Source organism: Desmodus rotundus, chromosome 12 (genome assembly GCF_022682495.2).
Source record: "Desmodus rotundus isolate HL8 chromosome 12, HLdesRot8A.1, whole genome shotgun sequence".
NCBI lineage: Eukaryota > Metazoa > Chordata > Mammalia > Chiroptera > Phyllostomidae > Desmodus > Desmodus rotundus.
The window spans coordinates 15,046,738-15,060,478 of NC_071398.1; the positions used below are offsets into that span (position 1 = coordinate 15,046,738).

General features: G+C 47.2%; 1 protein-coding gene and 1 pseudogene across 1 annotated transcript in view; both read right to left on the reverse strand.

The window, feature by feature from the left end:
- RANBP10 (RAN binding protein 10) overlaps positions 1 to 13,741 on the reverse strand; it is a 57,946-nt gene that overhangs the window by 43,172 nt on the left and 1,033 nt on the right. The window contains exon 2 of the mRNA XM_024556198.4: positions 13,602 to 13,713. Within this exon, the coding sequence (XP_024411966.1) occupies positions 13,602 to 13,713 (112 nt within the window). The remainder of the gene's footprint in view (positions 1 to 13,601; positions 13,714 to 13,741) is intronic.
- Positions 1,689 to 1,850, reverse strand: LOC112300869 (U2 spliceosomal RNA; annotated as a pseudogene).

The following is a 13,741-nucleotide window of genomic DNA, read 5'->3' on the forward strand; positions in this document are numbered from 1 at the left end:
GGTGACTGCCCATTAGCGCACGCACTGGAGGCTCTTCCAGTGTCGGAATCCGATAAAGGAAAGTAAGCCATTCTCAAAGGCCCGGATCTTGGGACATTCAATGTCTGTTTACTCGGGACTGCAGAGCTGCAAGGAGATGAGCATTTGCTTCCTCCTTGGTAACAGGTCAGGTAGTACTCAGGAATGCTAACCTAATATACAGGCTGCCTTGGACACCTGGGAGTGACGCAATGAGGACTCTCACCCCCAAGCAGGTGACTAGACTAGACAGAGCCAAGCTCCTCTCCACTTCACATCTCCACCAGGGCTCTTTTCAAGCAGCAGCATATATCTGGGGAACCTGGGGAAAAAATAATTTACCCCCTCACAAAATACAGCAAAATGGAGAAGAAATACCATTTGCCGGAGAGGTGAGACAGCCACATGTGCACAGGGACAACAAACGAGCTCTTCGTGGCAGTGAGGCCATGAGTCAGCCTCTACCTTCTCAATTTCTGCCCTTCGCTGCCAAACCCACAATGCAAAGCTGGTACTAGAGGAGTGACTTTGCCTCTGTGGGGCCCCAGAGGGAAGAGGGCAGCAAGCAGGTGCTGCTCAGGCCAAGCTGGTTTGAGATCCACTAGAGAACAGGATGAAAGGGGGGCAGCAGTTGCAGCAAAGGCCCCAGGCCAGGGGCGTCAAACTCATTTTTACCGGGGGCCACATCAGCCTCGAGGTTGCCTTCAAAGGGCGGAACGTAATTTTAGGACTGTGTAAATGTAACTACTCCTTAACAGCTAAGCGAGAGCTCAGTGCTGCCGCTGGGTAGAACAAGGTGCCAGGCTGGATAAAACAAGGTGGAGGGCCGGATTCGGCCCATGGGCCTTGTGTTTGCCACCTGTGCCCCAGGCTGATGCAGGAGCCAGGTCCACCCTGAGGCTCTCACCGCCCACTGCAGGCAGTGGGGCTGAACTGGGGCCCTGGAGAGCAGCCTGCCTAGAGAATGAACTGGTGGCTTCTATGCTACCCTCTACCCTCCTCTGCTGACTCGCTCACAAAAGCAACTGTCTGCCGAAACCGCTGCAGTCATGCGGAGAGATGCGAGCACACCCGTCAGCTTGGATTCTTCTTTTTCTCTTTGTTTTTCCAGATTTTCTACAATGAATAGAAATTACTTTGATAGTCACAGAAAAAGTCACTTCAACAGCCAGCTGATGGCCTCACATTGAGGTTGTTGGCTCCCACAAATTTCAGAGCCAAAGGGACACACTGGGGTACCTGGCCTTCCTGGCCAGTTTCTCAGTACATCCAGTTCCCTGAGTCTTGGCAGGAAGGCAGAAGAGCACATCTTCGGAAGCAGCAAGAAACAGTCAGACTCCCTGCTCAGCCCTGACAGGTGTGGTTCAGTTGGTTGAGTGTGGTCCCGCAAAGCAAAAGGTGGCCAGTTCGTGTCCTGGTCAGGGCACATGCCTGGGTTGTGGGCCTGGTCCCCTGTTGGGGCACGTGCAAGAGGCAAGCGATCAATGTTTCTCTAACACATCGATGTCTCTCTCCCTCTCTTTCTCCCTCCCTTCTCCTCTCTCTAAAAATAAATAAATAAAATCTTTTTAAAAAAGTCCTGCCCTGGCTCAGTGGATTGAGTGCCGGCCTGCGAACCAAAACGTTGCTGGTTCAATTCCCAGCGAGGGCACATGCCTGGGTTGTACACCAAGTCCCCAGCTGGAGGTGTGCAAGAAGCAACTGACACATCGATGTTTCTCTCTCTGTTTCTCCCTTCCCCCCTTTCTAAAAATAAATAAATGAGATCTTTAAAAAATAAATAAAATATATTTTTACTACACTTGATCTCAGCCAAAAGGCCAAGAAGCGATAAAAATTAAATAAAATAAATGTAAAAAATCCTCGCTTGGCAGAGGAGCTGAGGCTCCAGTCCACATGGCATCCCAGGCACAACCCAGAGCACCCACTCAGGGGACCCTGTTGCAATGACACAGGATCAACACATCTCCAGCTGACTGGATTTCTCCCACAACCTAGGTAGGCCTGCTAGTAGACAAAGGACAGGACCTTAGAAATTGGACCTCTGGTCTCTCACACCTTCCAGAGACACACAAGACCTGGGGGAGAAGGCCAACCCTTTGCTATAATCCCCCACCCAGTCCTGAGAGACAGCTTGGAGCATTCCACAGAAGGAAGGTCTTTGGCTACAGTCTGACATTCCCTTTCTGCCTCCTAAAGAGAAGCACCTGAAGAGTTTTAAAATGACGGCAATATTTCACAGCAGGGGTCCAGAGACAACACCCCAGACCCGATGCCTGGTCTCAGACCCTCCAGCCTAATTCAGCACTGTGGGTCTTGGATTTCACCCCCCATCTCAGGTTCCCTACCGGAAGAGGAAAGATTGGACTAACAGGCTCCTGAGTTCCTTCTCAGCTCTGACCCAGACACTTCAGTTCTTGGCAGAATGTCGTCTGTGTACTGCTGCAAATGTGCTACACCGGGTGCCAGCCCAAGGCGGGGCAGACCCTACGACAGCAATAAAAGTCCCCAAAAGACATTAAAAGAAAAGTACAGAGCAATACTCATATGCCTTGTGAATATAGATGCAAAAACCCTCAATAAAACAGTAGCAAACAAAACACAACATTTTAAAAGGATTACACTCCATGACCAAGTGGAATTTATCCCAGGAAAGCAAGAGCGGTTCAACATAAGAAAATCAATCAACAGAACAAACCACACTAATAGAACAAGTGAAAGAAATCCACGTGATCATCTCAATGGAAACAGAAAAAGCACTGGGCAAAATCCCACATCCCTTCCTGACAAAAACACTCGAGAGACTAGGAATGGAAGGGAACTTCCTCAACCTGATAAAGGGCATTTATGAAAAACCCACAGCTTACAATCTCAATGGCCAAAGACTGGAGGATTCTCCCCTGAGATGAGAAACAAGACAAGGATGACCAGCACTGCCGCTCGACTCCACACTGGAGGTTCTAGCCAGTGCAATCAGACAAGACAAGAAACAAAGAGACATCAAAATGGAAAGGAATAAGTGAAACTACCTCTGTTTGCAGATGACATGATCTTATACAAAGGAAACTCCAAAGAATACAGAGAGCGCCTACAAGAGCTACTACAAATCAGCGAACTCGCAGGATAGGAGATCAACATACAAAAAGCAGTTGTGTTTCTTTTTTTTTTTTTTTAAAGATTTTATTTATTTATTTTTAGAGAAAGGGGAAGGGAGGAAGAGAAACATTAATGTGTATCTGCCTTTCGTGCACCCCCCACTGGCGACCGGGCCTACAACCCGGTCATGTGCCCTGACTGGGAATCGAACCAGTGCTTTGCACTCTGGAACTCAATCACTGAGCCACACCAGCCAGGGCTGTGTTTCTTTCTATACACTAACACCGAACAATCTAAATAGGAAATTAAAAAAATAATTCCACTTACAATAGCATTCAAAAATACTTAGAAATAAATTTAATCAAGGAAGCAAAAGACTTGTACACTAAAAATATATATAACACTGTTAAAAGAAATTAAGGAAGACACAAATAAATGGAACACTATCCCATGTTCATGGATCAAAAAATTAGTATTATTAGCCTTGGCTGGTGTGGCTCAGTGGATTGAACACAGGCTGTGAACCAAAAGGTCGACGGTTCGATTCCCAGTCAGGGCACATGCCTGGGTTGTGGGCCAGGTCCCCAGCAGGGGCCATGTGTGGTTGCCTCTCCCAGGGATGTTTCTCTCCCTCTCTCTCCCCCTCCCTTCCCCTCTCTATAAAAATAAATAAATAAAATCTTTTTTAAAATTAATATTATTAATATGGAAAATATTGTTAACACTTTCCAAATTGACCTACAGGTTGAACATAATCCCTACCAAAATTCCAACAGTCTTTTTTGCAGAAATGGAAAAGCAGATCCTCAAAATCACATGAATTTGCAAGGGACCACAAGTAGCTAAAACAATCATGAAAAAAGAACAAAGTTAAAGGATTCGTACTTTTTGATTTCAGAACTTACTAAAAATTACAGTAATCAAACATTACTGGCAGAAGGTAGACATACAGACCAATGAAATAGAATTAAAAATCCATAAATAAACCCATAAAACTATGGCCAAATTACTTTTCACAAAGATGCCAAATCCATTCAATGAGGAAAGAATAGTCTCTTCTACAACTGGTGCTGGAACAACTGGATGTCCACATGCAAAAGAATAAAGCTGGACCCTCTCCTTTCTACCATATATAAAAGTTATTAACTTACAAGGAATCAATGATTGAAATGTAAGAGCTAAAACCATAAAACTCTCAGAAGAAACAGGGGAAATGCTTTTCAACCTTGGATTTGGCAATGTACTTTTAGGTATAACACCAAAAGCACGAGCAACAAAAGAAAAAATAGATAAATTAAACTTTATCAAAATTAGAACTTTTATGCATCAAAGGACATTATCAAGAAAGTGAAAAGATAACCTATAAAATGGGAGAAAATAAATGAGTTCATATATCTGATAAGGGTTTAAGATCCAGAATATATAAAAAATTCCTACCCTGGCTGGTGTGGCTCTGTGGATTGAGCGAAGGCCTACAAACGGAAAGGTCACTGGTTCAATTCCCGGTCACAGCCCATTACCTGGGCTGCAGGCCAGGTCCCCAGTTGGGGCTTGCGAGAGGCAACCAGACATTTCTCTCACACATCAATGTTTCTCTCCCTCTCTTTCTCCCTCCCACCCCCTCTCGAAAAATAAATAAATAAAATCTCTTTTAAAATGTCTGCAAATCAACAATGAAAAGACAAACAACCCAATTATAAAACAGGCAGAGGGCTCTCCAAAGAAGATATATAAATAGCCTGAGCACATGAAAAGATGCTCAAGACCACTAGTCACTAGGAATTGTAAACCCAAACCGCAGTGAGCCAGCTACCTCACATCTGGGATGGCTACGAAGAAAACAGGAAAGTGCTGGTGAGGGGGCGGGGAAACTGGAACCTCAGTGCCTTGCTGGTGCAGATGTACAATGGGGTAGCCGCTGTGGAAAACAGGTGGTTTCCCAAAAAGTTACACACAGAACGATCCGGCAATTCCACTCTTTAGGGCCCTGACCAGTGTGGCTCAGTGGACTGGGACCAAAAGGTTGCCAGTTCAATTCCCAATCAGGGGACATGCCCAGTTTGCAAGCCAGGTCCCTGGTTAGGGTCCTGTGAGAGGCAACTGATCGATGTTTCTCTCACACATGGATGTTTCTCTCCGTCCTTCTCCTCCCCCCACCCCCTATTTCTAAATAAATAAATAAAAATTAAAAAAAAATAGAAAAGAGGTTCTCAAACAGATACTGGTATGGTAATGCTCATGACATCATTATTCTCAAGAGCCAGACATGGCAAAAACCCAAGTGTCCATCAACAGATGAACGGGAGAACAAAACGTGGTATATACAAACTGCCCTAAAACGGAATGAAATTCTACTACAAGCCACAATATCGATAAACCTTGCAAACCTCACACTAAGTGAAATAAAAAGCCAGACATAAAAGGACAAATACTGTTTGACTGCAGTTATATGAATTATAGCTACGCAAATTCAGAGGCAGAAAGTAGATAAAAGGTTACCAGGGGTCGAGAGGGGGGGGCATGGGGAGTTGTTGCCTAACGGGTACATAGTTTCTGTTTGGAGTGATGGACGTTTTGGAAGTAGATGGTGGTGACGGTTGCACAACACTGTGAACGTAATTAATACCACTGAACGAACTCCTTCAAAATGGTTAAAACGGCACATTTTATGTCATACATATTTTACCATACACACACACAGACACACACAGAGTCACCAAAAACACCCCTTTGGCTCTGCATGCCAGCATGAACCCTATCTGGCTTTTCCGGGGGAGACGAGTAGGCCTTGGCACACAGCACAGTGGAAACCATCAGAATGTTCTGGCCTCCGGTCAAGGCCAGAAAAAAGAAGTCCCTCACTGCAAGTACACAGCAGTTGACCAAAGTGAAAAACAAAGACCTCGCTCTTTTTACTCCTATCGATGTCTAGTTGTAAAGTGGATTTCATGGGCTGGCACGCCCATAGGCACTTTTAATAAATGTTGCATAAGGTATATGAACTAATGACTGTGGAACTTAATCATTGTTAATTTAAGCTCTATCAACTGCATGTCTCCGGGCCTACAGAACCCTGGTAGGGAGTGACAAAGAGATAAGAGACAAGCTCTCCAGCCTTAGGGCAGGTGGCTTTTGGGGGCCTTAGAAAGGTACTGTTCTGCTGCCATTGTCTGATGAAAGGGCCAGTCACCAAAGTCCCCATCCCCTGCCCCAGACCCCCAAGGAGTTACTGGAATCTCACCTGACAGTTTCATCTTGACATCTAACACCTTAGCCACAGCTCAGCAAGCTGGCAATCTTGTTCCTATCAGAACCTGCCCCAGATAAAGAAATCAACAGCCTCCGAAACAGAGATCTCAGAGACCATGGTTACAAAACGCTCCCTGGGAGACGTTTCAGGTAAAACACCCACTGACATTTAGGTCCCAAATGAGGCTAGTATTTGGTGCTGAGGGTTTTATTTCATAGTCTGATAGGCTACGTCCATGACACTGGCTACTGTGTACAAGCTGTTCCTCCAGCCGCCACACCCCACCCTACCCCTCTGCCAAGAAGCCACCTAGCCACCCACTGAGCCCAACTCTGTGCGGGCCCCCAGTGAGAAGAGAGGCATTACAGAGATTAATGAACCAAGCATGAACACTGTCCAAGGAAGAAGGGGCCTGAAGACAAAGGGGCTTTAAGACAGGATGTGCTCACAAGGCAGGCAGGTCCTTCTGAAGGTGGGTCAAGAGACCCTCATACATCCACTGCCACCAGCACCATCAAAACACCCAGAGAGCCCTGGCTGGGTGGCTCAGTTGGTTGGTACATCATTCCGTATACCAAAAAGGTTGTGGGTTCGATTCCCACTCAGGGCACATACGTAGGTTGCAGGTTCAATCCTTGGTCAGGGCACACACAGGAGGTAAACCATCAATGTTTCCCCCTCTCTCTCCCCACCCCTTCCTCTCTCTCTAAAAAAAAAAAAAAAAAATCAATGAAAACATCCTCTGGTAAGGACTAAAAAAAAAAAAAGCTATAACTACTGATAAACTTCTGGCATAATAGTTATTAAAAGAACATTCTATAAAAGACCCACGCCAGAGTGGTGTGGCTCAGTGGATTGAGTGCCCACCTGCGAACCAAAGGGTTGCCAGTTCTATTCCTGGTCAGGGCACTTGTCTGGGTTGCAGGCCAGACTCCAGATGGGGGGGGTGTGAGAGGCAACTGATCAATGTATCTCTCGCACACTGATGTTTCCCTCTCTTTCTCCCTCCCTTCCCCTCTCTCTAAAAGTAAATGAATAAAATCTTTACAAAAGTAAAATAAAAAATAGAAGTCCCATGCCCATTTCAGACACATGGTTTTGTAAACTGGACTATAACCAGTTCTATTCCACAAACCGTCCTTCTGCTTCTTTGGTTTTGGTTCGGCGGCTCCCCAATAATGTCCTTGAGCCGGGCCCCTCAGACCACCCGAGCACAACCACCCTCTTCCTCTCTCCACCTCTCCTCATCTTCCAGCTGCCCCCACCCTGAAGGCCAGTCTGTTCTGTCTCATGATGAAACTCTGACCAAAAAATAGCAGCTGCCTGGCGCATTATGCAGTGAAAAATCTTCTGGGGCTCTGTCTGGACAAGAATGAATGCTGTGGCCCCTACCCGTGTGGCTCAGCTGGGCATCATCCTGCAAGGCGAAAGGTCGTTGGTTCAATTCCCAGTCAGAGCACATGCCTGGGTTGCAGGTTCAGTCCCTGGTCAGAGTGTATGTGAGAGGCAAACAATAGATGTTTCTCTCTCATGTCTATGTTTCTCTCCCTCTTTCTCCCTCCCTTCCCCTCTCTCTAAAAATAAATTTTAAAAAAAGAAAAAGAAAAAGAATGAATGCTGTTATCAGTAATGTTTTCCATGGAAGCTGAGGGGCCAGTGGGTGTATTTGCCTCACTTGCCATCCAGAACCTAAAGCAAACTTCCCTGGCGTCCCAGGCCATCCTGGGTCCAAGAGGTAGGAGAGGAAGAGAGCTCTAGAGGTGTGCAAGAGACTTACATAGTGCCCCGCCCGCTCCCCCACACAGTACAGATCATCTTTTCCTGGCCCCTTCATGACAGATGGGCTGGGCTATGTTCCATCGTCAGGTCCTCTAGCTTCATTTCTAGCAACGGACCATGACCTCACCTTTCAATTATAACAAAATCCTGTGGATCCTGGAGCTACAGTGACATTTCCTGTGAAGTTTGCACAAAATTTCTGAAGAGGCAGAGTGACAGCCCTGCATTTAGACATCGTGTCATCTGTCCCTTCCCAGTGATCACTCCCTTCTTTCCAGACTGATCCCTGACAGCAGAGAACCAGTCTGGGGCCCACACTTCTCCCCAAAGAGCCCAGAATAGGATGCACGCTGTGCCTGCCATGAGGAGCTGCGGCCACCCTCCTACGCCCCAGCCTGAGGAGCTCCTGTGTGCCCTCTAACAGGGGATCTCCCTTACATGGTGACCCATTGCAAAAACAACCAAACATTCCAGAAAACACAAAAGAAACGGGGGCAGGAAGTGAAGAGGGTTGTGTGAAGTGAATTTGAGAAACTTCTCTGGAGGCTAATCCTTGACCAAGGAAGTCCCCAGTTATACAGAAAAAAGCCACACACACCCCACTCTCAGCCTATAGTTGAAACCAGATGGTGACATCCATTGATGGGGGCAGGGATCAGGTCCTACCAGAGAAATGGACACCATGTGGACTCTAGGCCTCTCATCCTATGGCCAAATAGACCTGGGCATTGACTCCCAACACAAAGAAGCAATACGACACTCCAAGATGCTCCAGAGCCCAAATACTCCATGTCTCCGTAACAGTGCACTGTGTTACTAGGGAGAGATGCCACCCAAAGCTCAGCATCTCCCCATGATGGCATCAGTGTTGGGGGCAGTCAAGGAGAACAGGGCACAACTGCCACCTGTACCTGCCTTGGGCAAGGACAGCACCCACTTTCCAGGGCAGGCAGGACAAGGCCTTCCCCAGGTCCACAGGTGAGTGCCAAACTTCTCAGCAGCACTATATAATGCATCGAGATTAAAGTGGGGGACCAGGGGGAGGGACCCGACACAGACAGGAGGACCTGAGCTCTAGTGGCTCTCCATACCGGAACTGTGGCAGGTGAGATCTTAATTGAACAAGTGGCTCTCTGGGTTTCCACAGAATATCATAGATAGTGTTGTCTTTCACTGTTGTCTTGGCAAAACCAAAATTCCAGAAACATCTGCACATGCAGAGAGTCCTTCCACCTCTGAGAAGCCTCTCTAGCTACCCGTCTTCACACCCCACCTCTGCATCCCACCATGCAAAACAAAGGCCAGCCAAGAAAGAAAAAAGAATTGCTGTCGGAAAACCAGACCAAGAGGCAAGGACCTAAAGCCACTGGCCCACACTGGACAGGGCTCTCAGCCAGAGGGGCTTGGCTCACCTAGACCAGCGAAGTCTCTTCTCCCCCATCCACTCTCAGAAGTGTAAACAGATCCAAAGTCCTCAAACACCGCTTTGCCCTCAGGATAAAGCCCATGCCCCTTGCCTATAGCATACAGGATGTTCCTGATCTGGCCCCTGCCTATTCATGCTCTGTGTTCCACATCTTTTTATGCACTGTTCCTTCTGCCTGGAGCATCTGCTTCTCACTGTTCACTGGAACCAACTCATCCTTCCAGATTTAGCATCATCCTCTCTTCTGTGAAGCTTTCCCCAAACCCGCAGGTACAGGAGGAAGTCCAACCTCTGGGTCCCCCCCTCCGCCGCGTGTAGTACACACCATGACTGGCTTTTTCTACACCACTCTGTGAGTTCAAGTACAGGCATATCTGCCTCCTCCCTAGACAGACCTCATGCCTGTGCTTCTGGGGCCCAGGCCTAGAACTGGATAAAACAATGGGTGCCTCGTTGTGGTGTACAGAATTCATGGTTGTATGCGCTGCTGCCTGGCCAAAGGAAGTCAGCCTGCAAGTACAAGCAGAGGCGGTGGCTGTGGCCAGAGGCCCCTGCTCAGAGACTGCACACCAACTACACAGAACCCCCCCAACTCCATCCCGTGCTCTAGCCCAGGCTTGCTGTTCTTGGGTAGAGCCACCCATCACATGTCAAATGGCCGCCACCGCTGGGATGATGTTACAGTCTATTTTGAGGGTCACCCTGGAGCATCTGTCAGCCTGGCCAGCCACACCCCCCATGTGTCATCACAAACTGCCAGGGACACCCACAGGTCCACGAACTCTGAGCAAGTCATTTCCCCCAGCAACCCTCAGCTTCAGGGCCTCCTTGGCTTCCTAACAAGACCAACCCAGATGCCCTTATCTCCTGGCAGGGCTCTGATATCTCCTCGCCCCAGCAGACCTGCTCCTGGGGTTCCCAGCTCTGGTGACTCGGCAAAAAGCAGCCGAATCCCATCGGCACGAACCACACTGTTAGCTCAAATGCAAGTCCCTTCTTCTCCACCGTCTCTTATGTTTGAGGAGCACCCAGCAACTTACATCAGCTAGTTACCGACCTGACTCACTTTAGGTCCAAGAGTTCTCGCCTGTTGGGAAACTCTTACCCATCCCTCAAAACCATGCCCAGGCTCTGCCTCCTCTTAGAGAGAGCCTTTCAGTCCATCCATCCTCTGCTGAGTCAGCCACAGGCTCCTGAGGATAAGGCTGGCCTTTTTCGCCCTGCACCTAGAAGGACCTGGCACCCAGTAGGTATGAATAAATACTCTATGAACACTTAAAATGAAACCTTTCTAATTAGATAAGCTTAGTGTACTTAGCATGTTTTTCTATACAGGTATCATAGAACAAAGACCTTTCTGGAAAACAATGATACTGACAACGGGGTTCATAAACACCTTTCACAAAAGAGGCCCATACTCAAATTTATAGAAAAACACATTTAGAGCCCTGGCTGGTGTAACTCAGTGGACTGAGTGCCAGCCTGCGAGCTGAAGGGTGGCCAGTTCGATTCCCAGTTAGGGCACATGCCTGGGTTTCAGGCCTTGTCCCCAGTAGGGGGCATGTGAGAGGCAACCACACGTTGATGTTTCTCTCCCTCTCTTTCTCCCTCTTCCTCTCTCAAGAAATGAATAAATAAAACATTTTAAAAAGAAAAAAGAAAAAAACACATTTACAGATTCAATAAAATGGCAAGTCAATCAAACCCAGTCCAGAGCATGCCACACTTGTCTGGCCCCACTCAGCACTAAGCACCTTTTACTCCTGTCCCCTAAGAACACCGTGATCCCCTAAGAATCCAACTGGACATTCTATCACTCTACCCTGGGAAGGAATGCAATAAAGAAAGGCAGTAGCAGCATGGAGACACATGTCTGGGATTAGGCAAGGACATCTGACAAGTTATGCCACTCTACTGCACACCCTCAGCCCTGTAGCCAGGGCAGGTCACCAAACATCTCAGGGGCTCAGGGCTCACCCACAAAATAGGTCCATCATCATCTACTCCAGACACTTTCCAGAGATGCTGTGTAGATCAACTAGATGATACAGAACAGCTAACCAGCTGTTACTCAACCAGCTAATAACACCTGAGTCATGCACCAAACCTGGGTCAGAAACACACCTCCAACACTGACAGGTAACAGGGAACAAGCTGATTAATTGTCTGTCCTGACACTGCCCTTGGTCTCCTCAAAACCACAACTGGCCCACGCCAACATCTGGCTACAGCCTGGCCACAAGAAGGTGCTCAGGGATTCCATAAAAAGGCCATGATGGGATATTCACACACTTGCTATTTGACAGTGGTCAACTGAAGCAGGCTACCAAGGCATACATGACCTTTTTAAAACTGATGTTTCCAGGTCAGCTCACGGGCTACAATTACCGCCTGTAAATACACTGAGAACAGAACCTGGGAGAAGATGTCCAACTTTGTTTAATTTTACAGGCAACACCTACAGGGAGGCAATCTACCAAAGACTCGGGACCTTTCCAGCAAGATCCACTTACAACTGAAACGTTAAGAGTCAGTTGAAGGAATCTAGGTCTCTACGTTTAAACATTCCCCTTCTGAAATATTGTTCTCTTCTCTCACTAACTCTGTTGTTTTCTATGATAAGGATTACAGAGAAAACAATCCATTTTGCTTCCTACAAGTTTAAGAAATGCCCTCTTGGTTTCTTTGGCTATATGAGACTCCAGTACCAACATTTCAGTCTATATTGCAACTATTTTTGCAGTGTGTGCTTTAAGAAGCCATTCTCATTCACAACGGTTCAAACACATTAATAATCCGTGCTTTTATCAGAGGGTGGACAGGGAAAATACAAGTTTTAAAGCTCTCCAATAATACAATATGTTTCCTATCTGCAAATGCACTAGATAGAGATAAAAGTAAAAAATACAATAGCTTGCCATGATCAGAATTCAGAATCACAGAATTCTGGGACTAAAAGCAGCGTAGATGCAAGCCTAGCTCCCCACAGCACAGAAGAGGAAAGCCCCACAGTCTACCCACGATCACACAACCCTCTCAGGCAGGGATGGGACAACGTCACTGAGGAAGCAGGCAAAGCTCTAACTCTGGCAGTCCTGCCCCTATTGTAGCCCCCTGGCACCACAAGGGGACAGTTCCTAGGAGAGAGGAAGTACTATGATGTTTAAGAACACATAATCAGGGCTGGCACGAAGGTCACGGTCACGGTGGGGGGGGGGGGGCAGTTGGCAAACTTCCTACATCAGACCTAAGAGGAAAGCATTTACAAGATAGTTGCAATCATGTTGTTTCATAACTTCGACACCTGCTTTGTCACAATCACTGGAAAAAAGGGAGATTGGGAGAAGGAAGAAGAAAAATGAAAAATCTTCCCTCTGATTTTCCTGTCTTCTTGGATCACCCTAAAATAGGGAGCCTCCCTAATGCTGACTCTAATGAGGGCCTTCCTAAAGCTGGTCCAACTGGTGTTCGAGTCCCTAGAAAAACAAGTTTATGAGCAGCGTAAAGTCACCTGATTCTGACCCTGTGCCTGCTGTTTACCTTAAAATGACAGGCCAGTAGCTGCCACAGCCTTGATGAATGCAGTGGACACTCTACTATCCCTTTGAAGACTACTGGGGCCTCTTCATGACCACATGCCATAAAAACAGAACCCTAAATACAGCAAGAGTGTGAAAGGAGGGAAGTCACAAACACCACGCTTCGGTGGGGTGAACCCCATTCTAGACACTGCATTGTTAATGTAAACTTGTTACTTGTCTCCCTGACCTGTAAGGTATCTCATTACAATATCACTAAAGGAAGTCCCCTCCTCTACTCCACAATGCACCTACTTGCCATCAGGGGCTGATGCTTAGACCAGGCCATGCCCAGTCAGGTGACAGAGGTAGCCCACTAGTCAAGCTTCTGCAGTCCAGACCTGTGTGGCTCAGCAGCTCACAACATTCACAAGTGTCAGCCAGGAGACCTCGAACTCTGACCACAGGGAGTAGCTTGGTGTTGGGGGAAAGAAGGTGGCAAGGAGGGGCTTACCCATCTCTTCCTTTGCTGACAATCTTCACTTCAAAGTAATAAATGCCACAAGCAGCAGGTATGGGGTGGGTGGCACGCACTGAGGCAGCATCTTTGTGATTTTTGCCATGACCTAATTGGAGAGGGCAAGGAATAAATTT